This window comes from Colobus angolensis, unplaced genomic scaffold (assembly GCF_000951035.1).
Source record: "Colobus angolensis palliatus isolate OR3802 unplaced genomic scaffold, Cang.pa_1.0 Scaffold447, whole genome shotgun sequence".
In the NCBI taxonomy this organism is placed as follows: Eukaryota; Metazoa; Chordata; class Mammalia; order Primates; family Cercopithecidae; genus Colobus; species Colobus angolensis.
The window spans coordinates 284,875-297,037 of record NW_012117899.1 but is presented as its reverse complement, the minus strand read 5'-3'; the positions used below and the strand labels follow the sequence as shown (position 1 = coordinate 297,037).

The following is a 12,163-nucleotide window of genomic DNA, read 5'->3' as shown; positions in this document are numbered from 1 at the left end:
GCCTGTAGTCCCAGCCACTCGGGAGGCTGAGGCAGGAGAATGATGGGAACGCGGGAGGCAGAGCTTGCAGTGAGCTGAGATCTGGCCAACTGCACTCCAGCCTGGGGGCAGAGCGAGACTCTGTCTCAAAAAAAAAAAAAAAAAAAAAAAAAAAGTAGTACTTATAGAGATAGGGGAAAGAACCCAGCTTCGCTGAACATTTCAGAACAGCCACACTGGCCTGTCTCGTCCACTTCCTGGAGTACACAGAGAAATGATTTTTTTGTGAAGTCTACACAGTCACCCATTCTCTTCATCCTGAGTCAGTACAGTCTCCCCGGCCACATGGGTGCCTGGGAAACTGAGAGTGAAGCACCAGAAGTCTCTTTTCACTAATCAGATTCTCATTTTCCGGGTCTTTCAAATGTTTTCATGCTCTCAGGTATCTCTAAGGGACAGCAGTCTGGAGGCTGACCACATTATTAGTGCCATTCCAGCTTCAGGTAATGGGATAGCCACCTTCCCCTTCCCCAACCCCTACCAGTGAGAGGCAAAAGCTGTACCTTCCTGGGTCAGCAGGACCACACCATGCCCCTGAACTGGTCATCTGTATGGGAGTCTAATCCCAAAGAGGACTGACAACTGTAATGGGAATGCCTCCTGAGTCAGGCCTCTGCCTGATCTCTAGTGCTTAGCGAGCTGCTCCCTGCTGAGGCTGCACCTCTGGCTCGTGCCCTGAGTGCCATCACTGCGGTGTCTGTAGCTGTGGTGAATCTGCAGTACCGAGGAGCCCATCTGCCTGTCCAGGTATGATAAAGGGACGTAGAGGCCGGCCATGGTGGCTCACACTTGTAATCCCAGCATTTTGGGAGGCCAAGGTGGGTGGATAAGGTGGTCAGGAGTTTGAGACCAGCCTGGCCAACATGGTGAAACTCATCTCTATGAAAAATACAAAAATTAGCCAGGTGTGATGGCTCATACCTGTAATCCCAGCTACTTGGGAGGCTGAGGCAGGAGAATCGCTTGAACCCAGGAGGTGGAGGTTACAGTGAGTTGAGATCTCGCCATTACACTCCAGCCTGGGTGACAGAGCGGGACTTTGTCCCCCGTCAAAAAAAAATGGGAAGGAGAGACAGGCTTAACTAGAGCCCTTTCCTTCTGACGCATGAATGTCCTTCTCTCCAGGGATTTGGACACTTGGTGCCATCTTCAGAAGATCCAGGCGTCCTGGGAATCGTGTATGACTCAGTTGCTTTCCCTGAGCAGGATGGGAGCCCCCCTGGCCTCAGAGTGACTGTGAGAGGAGGAAACTTTGCCTAGTGGCATTTCCAGAGGGCTCCTCTGTGCTCCAGTGTAGGCAAGGCCAGACTGATCACTGCTATATTCCCTCCCTAGGTGATGCTGGGAGGTTCCTGGTTACAGACACTGGAGGCGAGTGGCTGTGTCTTATCTCAGGAGCTGTTTCAACAGCGGGCCCAGGAAGCAGCTGCCACACAATTAGGACTGAAGGAGCTGCCGAGTCACTGCTTGGTCCATCTACACAAGGTAAGTTGGGATAAACTTCCCTCAGCTCTCCACTGAAGACCTTGAAAACAGGGACTGGAACATTTGTCACTGTATGTCAGCCAAGGCCTAAGACATCAATAATAAACTTTTCCCTGCATCCTCTCCTCTCTTCTCAGAACTCCATCCCCCAGTATACACTAGGTCACTGGCAAAAACTAGGTAAGCTGGGAAAACAGCTGGGCTGAGGAGGGCCAAGGGCATCAGACCCCCAGCTATAACATTCCTTTCATCCTTTCCTTCCAGAGGCAGCTAGGCAATTCCTGGCTGCTCACAGGTTGCCCCTGACTCTGGCTGGAGCCTCCTATGAGGGGGTTGCTGTTAATGACTGTATAGAGAGTGGGCGCCAGGCAGCAGTCAGTGTCCTGGGCACAGAACATAACAGCTGATCCCCAACTCCCACTCATGAAAATAAAAATTGCTGGAGCTTGGCTTGGTCTGGCTGTTCTATCACCTATAGGCATAAGAATGCAGGGAAGCAAAGAGGCAAAGTGTGCCTGGGATGCAGAAAGTAAGAGCAGATGCAAGACAAAGTCCTTTATTAGAAAATATATCAAAATCCCAGCCCCCTGAGCCAGGACCAGAAGGGGGAGCTATTCCAGCATGGGCAGAAAATGCCTAGGGAGGGGCTTCCTTCACCAAACAACTTCCCGGGAACCATAAATAGAATAAATATTCACAGAGGTCCCAGGAGAAGCCAGATCACTCTTCTCTCTATGGAAGAGGAAGGGGCTTGGGGTCCAGCCCTGCTCCTACCCTAGCGGCAGGGACTCCCAGGAATCATCACATAAAATCATGACATCAAGGATTCACAGTCATAAGCCCTACAGGAGACCCTAGAGAGAGGGACCCCTCAGGTCTACGGGAGCCCAGCTCCAGTCCAGCAGTGAGGAGAGGCCCCTACCCCCTAGCACGGCACCAGAGTTCAGTTCCCCCGCATCCCTCTGAGAACAGTGAGGAGCTAAGGGTGGGGAGAATACAACCCCATGAATTCGGTTTCATGATTAAAGTAGGCAGGAAGGAGTCAGTGTGAACCTCGGAGGGCTGTGTGGTTGGCAGTAGGTGGAGGCCCAGGCCTGGATGGGGGCCGGCGTTGCAGCATCTCTTGACGGAAGGCTTGGGAGGAACCAGGTGGGTAACGGGGCCCAGAAGGAGCCTGAGGACCCCGAGGGTCAGTCCCAATGTCTGCTGTGATGTTGGTATAAAGAGGCCCCAGCTCTCGAGCCAGCAATTGGTATGTCAGTGAGTTCATCCCATCTTGCGTCCAGGAATTCTGGGTACGGACCAGGAGGTCAAATCTGAGGGTCAGAGGTTGGAGACTAAGACCCAGAAAAGAACAGCCAGAAATCTAGGGACCTTTAGAAGTTTCCTGGCTAGGGGTACAGAACCCTAAGAATTCAGTGACAATTCCCAGGCAGTCCTTCCTTCTTCCTACCTGTGGGGATTTTCCTCGTTGCCCTTATCTCCTCGGTGCTTCACCATCTTATAGTGTCCCACAGATGTGGGCGGCCGAGAGATCTTCATCCCAGCCAGGCGCACCCTATGGGAAAAGTGAGGGGATCATGGGGGATCCAGAGTAGAGGAAAGCAAGGAAGGGATTAAATGTTTCTGTACACAAAAAAACTATTACTCAGTAGGCAAAAAAAAAAAAAAAAAAAAGCCCAGGACAGAAGTCAAACAGAAAGAAGAAAATGGCTGAAGAGAATATAAAAGCTGGATGTATCCAAATCCTCAGGGCCCAGTGCCAGTCTCCCTAGGGCCTTCAAACAGTTGGCAAAGGTAGGTTTGTACCTACTCCCTTGGCTTCCTAAAGGGCTCCTAGGAGCTGCCCTTGCAGTCTAGGAAGGACGCGGAGAGAGGCCATTCTGTCAAAAGGATAAGAAAAGCCTGGGAGTTGCAGACCCAAGCTCAGCAATTCTTAGTTAGAATAGTGACTGAGCTACCCCAGCTTCTCTCCCACATCCCCCATGTTAAGAAAAAGGTAGGCCAGGTGCAGTGGCTCACACCTGCAATCCTAGCACTTTTTGGATGCTGAGGCAGAAGGATCACTTGAGGCCAGGAGTTCAAGACCAGCCTGGGAAAAGACAAAGCCTTGTCTCTAGGGGGGAAAAAAAAACAACGAAACAAAGAAAAGAAAAGGGTAGAGCCAGGTAATCAGGACCTTGAAAGAAACAAGCTTCACCTCTGACACACAGAAGCATGGAGTGCAGATGGCCTGGGAAGGAACTAGAAGCATACTTATGTATATTTACAATTCACTGGGTATTTCACACACATACAGAGGATGAAAATTCAGAGATGTCATCACAGAGGACACGGGGAACGGAGGCAATTGGTCCTGCATACCAAGCCCAAATATTCATACCACAGACATGAAATTGGGTCAGCTGAAGCTGAAGGTCAGAATGTTTCACATGCTAAAAATGAGATGGCCCTGTGCCAGTGGCACAGGCCTCTTACAAAGTGATTCTGGGAACATAGAGCAGAGCCCCTCTCTCCTAACCCCATAGGAAGTGGTCTGGCTGGAACTCTAGCAGAAGGCAAGACTAAACTGTCTCTGGGCCCCTTTCCAGTTCTGGAATCCAGCGATACTATTTCCTATTGATCTTACGTCCTCTCCCAAGAACAAACTAACCAGGAGACTGAAGGATGACACAATGGGCAGCAGCATGCAAGCCTGCTCTGGGTATCCTAAAAAGACTAAGGGAAAGGAATGGGCTCAGTGCAGGACCAGGGAGCTAAAGGTTAGTGTTGAAGGGATATGGCCAAAGGTGGTCTTAGAGGACAGGGATCCAGACTGGGGTCAGGAGGGAGGAAGTGGCAGGAAGTCTGACCTGGTAGCAATGTCATCATCCTCGCCACCCCAGCCCCAGTATTCATTGGGGAAGCCATTCATCTTCAGGTACTGGTCAGGAGTAAGCGCCGAGACTCCTCCGAAGTACTGGGGGTATGGGAGGCTAGGGAGAGAAAGATCCTTGCATGCCCCAAGTCTTCTGGGGAGATATCCCCAACCACAATCCCCTTGACTCTCCTCCTTCCACAGGATGGTAGGCTTCCCTGTTTCCTAGTACCCTTCCGTGCCCTCTACCTGTATCCAAACTTGTTCATAGCAACAGCAACATGGCGGGGTCCCCGGGGGTCACACACATACAGATTGTGGTCATTTTCTGGCAAGAGGTCCACATCATGCAAGAACAGGCAGTCCCACTCTTCATCACGCAGGGCCTCTCGTACCCCAACATTGAGCAGTTTTGCCCTGTTAAATGTTCCATTTCCAGCCTAGAAGATAATGGAGGGGGACCAGACTATGTCTGTAGTGGCACATAGAAGAGGGAGCTAAAGAATAAAAGTGAAGGCCAGGCACAGTGGCTCATGCCTGTAATCCCAGCACTTTGGGAGGCCAAGGTGGGCGGATCACAAGGTCAGGAGATCGAGACCACCCTGGCTAACACAGTGAAACCCCATCTCTACCAAAAATACAAAAAATTAGCTGGGCGTGATGGTGCACGCTGTAGTCCCAGCTACTTGGGAGGCTGAGGCAGGAGAATGGCGTGAACCCGGGAGGGGGAGCTTGCAGTGATCCGGCCACAGCACTCCAGCCTGGGTGACAGAGCGAGACTCCGTCTCAAAAAAAAAAAAAAAGTGACAGAACTAGAATTTTAGCCCTATTGTTTCCAATTCCAACTCTGCACAAGCCATTCAATAAAGTAAAAATCACAGAAGAGTGTAGGACAGTGGGAATAACCTAAGCAGATTAAGGGGAAGTATGGGACTAACAAATTTGGAAGAACAGTGCCAGGTGCTTCTCCACACTCTAACAGTCTGGCCCTCTTAAAATTATTCTAGGGACCCATTAGATGAAAGTGGAGTGGCATGTGCTTGAGGTTTCCTTAGAAGAAAGAAAGTCAAAAAGGTGGAGATTGGGGTACCTGGTGGATGACATAGATGCCATAAGCAAGCTGCTGGCGCTGCAAGAAGGGGTGCAGGTGGTACAGCAACAGGCGCAGGTGGTGCTCCCGGGCACGATGAGGCACAATGATGGCTGTTCGGGAGCGGGGCTCACAACCTGCAGGGCGGTACCGGCCCCCTGGTTCTACCCGGGGATTCCGCTCCACAATCTCTGCCAGTGATGGCACTGGGCTAAAGGACACCGACACAGGACCCACTGTTGGGAAGGAATGGCAAGTAGAGGGATCAGACAGGCAAAGAGAAAAGAATCAAACTAGGGTCTGGGAATACCTCTGGCACTGGCAGTCTGGTTCTGGGGCTTAGTTCTCAGGGCTCACTCACAAATCTCACATGCCTTGGATTCCCCATCACTGGGACAGCTCTACAAAGGCTGGAAGGTGCAGGATCCTTACCTAGCCTTCTCTTCTTATTTTAGGATTGCATAACTCTCCTGTCTCACAGGGTTGGAAGCTATAGTTGAAGGCTGGAGAGAACAGGACTTGGCAACTAATTAAACCAGGGCTCATCTACAAGGAAAACAATTCCTAGCCTGGGGCAGGAAGAGCCCATAAAGGGGCAAGCAGTGGAAAGTGAAAACCCAATAGTCTAGTCTAAACTCCAAATTCAGAGTCCACTCTATCTCAACCTCAGCCCTCTATCTCAACCTCAGCCTACCTGCAGAGTCCATGATCCTCTTCTAAGTTCCACTTCTGCCACTCCATACCTTCCTATCCCCAAGCCTCCCTGTCCCCGCACCTTGTCCTTCCTTTCACCACCCCCTTCCTCCTGCACTTACCTAAGAGAGGAGATCGTTCTGGACAGTAGGGCAGACCTTGAGGAGCTGGAGGACCCCCTGGGGCCCCAGGCAGGTGACTGAGGTTACTGTAGACATCACGAGGGTGAGAATAGTCAAATGTCGGCCCCTGATCTCGGCCAAATAGGGCACTGAGACTTCGGAAGCCCCCCAGTGACAGGTACATCATGACAGCCAGCTGGGAGCCCACAAGCAGGGCCAGCGTGCAAGGCCGCTCCAGCAGCCTCCGCAACATCCTGGGGGTGAGATCTAGGGAGGGAGAGGGGAATTCTAGGGCTAGGCAGGAAGAGAGCAAGCCAGCAGAGAGGTCAGTAGGTAGGGTTGAAGGTGGTGCCAGGAGTAAAGAGGAAAAAGAGGCAGAGAACAAAGTCACAGAAGGGAGCACACAGGTGCACAGTCACGCAAGGAAACAAAATAGAATGTAACCACCAGTGACCCTACCACCTGTCACTTCAGCCCAAGTTTCACTCTCCTCTACCTCCCCGGAAACCACTCCCACCATCTACTGTCAGTCCTCACCCCCAAAAATGTTTACATCATTCAAATCTCATGTTCATTTCAGAAGAGTCTCTAGAGACCCCTCTTCCAATTTTAGAGGGGAAGAGACAGACTCACGTAGGTTCAAGCTGTCTTCTTAGGGATCATGGGGGCTCCAGGGGGTCCCGGGGGGACAGAGATGTGAGGCATTATCTAAAATTGGAAATGTCACAGAGGGCAGAGAAAGGCTCCATCCAGCACTCCAGCAGCGAATCTGGGACCAGCTGGAACAGAAGTGGTAAAGGATAACTAGCTACCTGCACCACCAGAGATCAGGATCAGGGTGCAGCTGGTTTCCCAGCAGGGGAAGTGAAGGAAAGTGGTTGGAAAGGAAGAGGAGGAGCAGGAGATGGTAGGTCCCTCGCCTCTCTCCCGTGCTACCCTGGAGTGATAAGTGTCAGGTTCATACTTAACCACCCCCGTACCCCTACCCCAAGAGGACAGATTGGGGAGTGGGGACAGGGCAGCTAATGGAAACATTGTTTTCCCCCAGGCAAAGAACCTGTTCAAGTGGCAACAGTCATGACAGGACCGTGGAGTGGCCTAAGGAGAACCCAGGGCGGAAGTAGGAAACAGGCTCCTTCTGTTCTTCATGTGCCTAGGTGCGAACTCCTCAGGTGCAGGGACCGTGACCACCTGGGGGCTGTAAGCGAACAGCCCCGGAGCTTGGCGGAGAGTAGAGTGGGGGTGGCGTCCTCCACCTTTTCTACCTTTCCCCTGTTCTAGCGGGGTTGGGGAGGAGGGTTACAGCTGAAGAGAAGGGGTGAGGGAGAGCAGGAGCAGAGACAGTCAGGGGTGGCTGGAAGGGCTCACCTGAAGGGGCGTGGTCCGCGCTGTGCAGGGGGTTAAAACCCAGCTCTTTCGGAGCACGCCCATCCTATCCCAGTCTCTTGCTTTTGCCCTACCTTGCAACGTGAGCCCTCCCGGCCCCCGTCCATACTTCCACCAAGGACCCCATCCCTGCTTAGGCTCGTCTCCAGGCGTTACCCAAAGCTTCTCACTCTCTCGAATGCCCAGACCTTTATCCCAGGCCTCCGCGCCCACGCGTCCCCAGCGAACATACCTGGTCTTTTGCTGCCTGTCGTCACCGCCACCCCAACAGCCGGGCAGGAATCGCTGTCGCCATCTTGGAAGCGGGCGCTGCGGGGGCGGGGCCTCGCGTCACGGGGCGGGGCCTCGGGGCGGAGCCACCCGGGCTTACTAGGCATCCGGTCCGAGACCCGTGTGGTCGGGGACTTGTGCTGGAGCTGCGCCAGAGCCTACCCACCTCGAACGCGTTGCAGGCGACACTTTGGGAAGCGGGTGCGAGGACTCAACTCCACTACGCAGACTGCTAGTGGGATTTCATTTCCTGCCCCTCAGATTTGTAAAAGCAGAAGCTCAAGCGATTCATTTTCCTCTGGGCCGGGACTGACCACCAAGAGGCTAGTGAGCCGGTTTCTGGTGCTCCGCTGACCTCGTTATCACCCTGGGGTTGGCTGAACCCTCTCCCAGTGTGTCAGTGGCACCCCCTGCAGCCTACTGCCACTTAGTATCAATAGTTCCTCACGCAGGCTACAGCGTTGCGGACCGCTCTAGAGCACTTTTGTATTCCCATGGTATCCTGTAGGCCTGGAAATAAAAAACGATTAGTTAATAAAACAATGAAATGTGGAGGGAAAGGCAGCGTCTTCTTTAAAGTAAAATTGTGTTTCCTCAGATATTAGAGTAAAATGGATGCTCCGTTAACATGCAATATGTTTACGACAGACACTACCCCTAGCATATTGTGTTCCTTAGAAGCAGATGTTCACGCTGAAGAAACAGAGACTTGAATAACTCACAAAATCTGCCCCAAAAAGCCCATGGTCTTGTGTATCTTGTATGGAGGGAGGGATGTAAACAATATAAGGTGATAAATATGCTGGCCTAGAAGTGGTAACTCATTCATACGTGGAGATTCTAGAAAGGCTTCCTGGAAGTGACGGCTAATGGGAAACCTGAAGGACTTGTCTATAGCATATCCTTCTGCTTTAAAGATTCTGTTTTCGTGGGAGTTATTTTACAATTCATGTAGGTAACTGATCTGTATGCAAATTCTGTCCTGTCTGGTAGAGGTTCAATTAACCTGCTATTCCCCACACTGTGCGGAAAAAAAGCAGTTTTGGCCTCCATTTTCATGTTCATTTCTGTTTTCCTGATCCATAAATAAGTCCGTTGTCTAGATTTTATCTTGTATTAATTATAACATCTGCTAGTTTCTTCATGAGTTAAGTGACATCAACACATGTTCATTTTTTTCTTAATTTCTTTCTTTTTTTCTTTTTTTTTTTGAGACGGAGTTTCGCTCTTGGTTCCCAGGCTGGAGTGCAATGGTGCAATCTTAGCTCACTGCAACCTCTGCCTCAGCCTTTCTGAGTAGCTGGCATTACAAGCCACCATGCCCGGCTCATTTTGTATGTTTAGTAGAGACAGGGTTTGTCCATGTTGGTCAGGCTGATCTCTAACTCCCGACCTCAGGTGATCCACCTGCCTCAGCCTCCCAAAGCGCTGGGATTGCAGACGTAAGCCACCACACCTGGCCTTTTTCTTTATTATTATTTTTTAATTTAAAAATTTGTGACACGGTTTCACTCTGTCACCCAGGCTGGAGTGCAGTGCAAGATCACAGCTCACTGCAGCCTCAACCTCCTAGGCTCAAGGGATCCTCCCACCTTAGCCCAGTGAGTAGTTGGGACAACAGCACATCCAGCTAATTGTATTTTTTGAAGACACAGAGTTCTGCCAAGTTGTCCTGGTTGGTCTCCATCTCCTGGGCTCAAACTATCTGCCCGCCTTGGCTTCCCAAAGCGCTGGGATTACAGGCATCAGCCACAGCATCAGGCCTCTTAATTTTGTTTCTCTTTTTCCTTCCTTCCTTCCTTCCTCCCTTCCCTTCCCTTCCTTCCTTTTCTTCCTTTCCTTCACCCCCACCTTTTTTTTTTCCCCAAATACCTAGTCTTCAAGGAGATTTTTTTTTTTGGAGGCGGAGTCTTGCTCTGTTGCCCAGGCTAGAGTGCAGTGGCGCGATCTCAGCTCACTGCAACCTCCACCTCCTGGATTCAAGCGATTCTCCTGCCTCAGCCTCCCGAGTAGTTGGGATTAAAGGTGCCCACCACCAAGCCCGGCTTATTTTTGTATTTTTAGTGGAGACAGGATTTCACCATCTTGGCCAGGCTGGTCTTGAACTCCTGACCTCGTGATCCACCCATCTTGCCTCCCAAAGTGCTGGGATTATAGACATGAGCCACTGCACCCAGCCTGTGTGTTCATTTTTATGTTGGTATTGACAAAGACCCTCTCCTTAACCAAACTTTCAAGAGGCTCCTCTGCGACCTCTTTTTGGCTAGGTCTTGTCCTTTCACCCTGTCTTGGGCCTGGCTAGCCAGTTATAGGAAGAATCCTGCCAAGTCAGTTTAGGGATAATTCCCTGCCCACTTCTCCACCCTTTGTATCTGATCTATCTGATCACCCTCACCTCCCTTCAGGAAAGATCCTGTTAGGTCAGTTTAGCAAGAATCCTCCCAGCCTTAATGTAATTTTCCTTCCATCCACTGACTCTGATTCTGCTCATTGACTATTGCAATAGTCTTCCTTACTGTTTTAACAAGTGTCAGAATAATTTTTTCTTTAACAGTTTAAGGGTCATAATTTACCTTTTTCTGAAAATTGCCTTTTTTTTTTGAGACAGAGTTTTGCTGTTGTTGCAGGCTGGAGTGCGATGGCACCATCTCGGCTCACCGCAACTTCCACCTCCCAGGTTCAACCGATTCTCGTGCCTCAGCCTCCCGAGTAGCTGGGATTACAGGCATGCGCCACCACACTCAGCTAGAAAATTAACTGTTAACAGATGAACAGTGTTCCAGGCAGAGGAAATCATAAGGGCAAAGGTCTGGAAATGAGGAAGATATTAAGGAGTTGGGGAAATTAAAACTGGGCCCGCAAGGCTGGACAGTAGAGTGAAGGGAATGAGATATGAGACTGGAGAGGTAAGCAGATACCAAATAATGAAGGACTCCACAAACCACATTAAAAGAGTTTGGGTCTTATCCAGAGGGCAAGAAGAAGGCATTAAAGTGCTGTAAATAGAGAGTGCTATGATCAGAACTTTAGGAAATGTGGAGCGCTAATTGAAGTAGTCAAGACCAGAGGCAGGGAGACTATTTAGAAAGTTACTGCAGAAATCCAGGAATAAGATGAAGCTCATGCAGAATAGGTAATAACCGTGGGACTGGAGGGAAGAAAGTACCTTTGAGAACTTTCAGGAGGCAAGCAGGACTTGAAGATTGACTGGATGTGCCAAGTTAGGGAATTGGACTCCAAGAGGACACCCAGATTTCTAATTTGGACCACTGGGTGGTGCCATTTAATGAGAAACAAAACTTAGGAAGAAGCATATTTTGGGGAAGGGGTAGAGATGACAAACTTTAGACATAATGAGTTTGAGGTGCCTGTGAAGGCTCAAAATGAGATAATGCTGGGTTTAAATACAATACCAACTTTGAAACCCATTGGCTGTGTACTGAGCAATACACTCTCTGGATTTCATCTGTAAAATGAACTCTAGTCTTAAGGGGTTTTGTGATCATTAGTGAGAGCTATGGAAAACTTTTGAGCACAAATAGAAGCCGAGACAAACCCTTGATTTTTTTTTATTATACATTTTTTTTAAAAGAGACAGTCTCACTATGTTGCCCAGGCTGGTCTTAAACTCCTGGGTTCAAGTGATCCTCCTGCCGTGGCCTCCCAAACTTGATTTTTTGTTTGTTTGTTTTACTTCTATTTATTATTACTATTTTTAGCTTCTGATATAGTATAACTCAAAAAGCCTTGATTTTTTAAGGATCTCACTGTGTAGTGGAAAAGACAGACTTCGATCATTGAAATGTGTTTCTTGGCCTGGCATCATGGCTCATGCCTATAATCCCAACACTTTGGGAGGCCGAGTTAGGTGTATCAGTTGAGTTCAGGAGTTTGAGACCAGCCTGGGCAATATGGCAAAATTCCCTTTCTATGAAAAATACAAAAATTAGCTAGGCATGGTGGCTCATGGCTGTAGTTACAGCTACTCACGGGGCTGAGGTGGAAGAATCACTTGAACCGAGGAGTTCAAGGCTGCAGCGAGCTGTGATTGTACCACTGCACTACTCCAGCCTGAGTGATAGAGCAAGACCCTGTATCAAAGAAAAAAGAAAGAAAGCGAGCAAACGCGGTTCTCCCAGAGGACCCTTCCTTTGAGCTTCTGCTCCTCCATTGCATCCTGTCTTACAGGACTGACCCTCACTTTCTTTTTTTTTTTTTTTT

At 49.9% G+C, this 12,163-nt stretch overlaps 2 protein-coding genes across 2 annotated transcripts in view; one reads left to right on the top strand and one right to left on the bottom strand.

Annotated features, from left to right (window-relative positions):
• PPOX (protoporphyrinogen oxidase) overlaps positions 1 to 1,973 on the top strand; it is a 5,163-nt gene extending 3,190 nt beyond the window's left edge. The window contains exons 8-13 of the mRNA XM_011957580.1: positions 422 to 482; positions 668 to 786; positions 1,165 to 1,275; positions 1,375 to 1,524; positions 1,662 to 1,704; positions 1,789 to 1,973. Coding sequence (XP_011812970.1) covers positions 422 to 482; positions 668 to 786; positions 1,165 to 1,275; positions 1,375 to 1,524; positions 1,662 to 1,704; positions 1,789 to 1,931 — 627 coding nt within the window. The 3' untranslated portion in view covers positions 1,932 to 1,973. The remainder of the gene's footprint in view (positions 1 to 421; positions 483 to 667; positions 787 to 1,164; positions 1,276 to 1,374; positions 1,525 to 1,661; positions 1,705 to 1,788) is intronic.
• A 91-nt stretch (positions 1,974 to 2,064) lies between these two features.
• Positions 2,065 to 12,163, bottom strand: part of B4GALT3 (UDP-Gal:betaGlcNAc beta 1,4- galactosyltransferase, polypeptide 3) — a 13,903-nt gene continuing 3,804 nt past the window's right edge. The window contains exons 2-9 of the mRNA XM_011957581.1: positions 7,920 to 8,452; positions 6,920 to 6,934; positions 6,287 to 6,574; positions 5,472 to 5,707; positions 4,631 to 4,821; positions 4,377 to 4,499; positions 2,978 to 3,082; positions 2,065 to 2,840 (exon numbers count right to left, since the gene is read on the bottom strand). Coding sequence (XP_011812971.1) covers positions 2,567 to 2,840; positions 2,978 to 3,082; positions 4,377 to 4,499; positions 4,631 to 4,821; positions 5,472 to 5,707; positions 6,287 to 6,574; positions 6,920 to 6,934; positions 7,920 to 8,049 — 1,362 coding nt within the window. The 5' untranslated portion in view covers positions 8,050 to 8,452 and the 3' untranslated portion in view covers positions 2,065 to 2,566. The remainder of the gene's footprint in view (positions 2,841 to 2,977; positions 3,083 to 4,376; positions 4,500 to 4,630; positions 4,822 to 5,471; positions 5,708 to 6,286; positions 6,575 to 6,919; positions 6,935 to 7,919; positions 8,453 to 12,163) is intronic.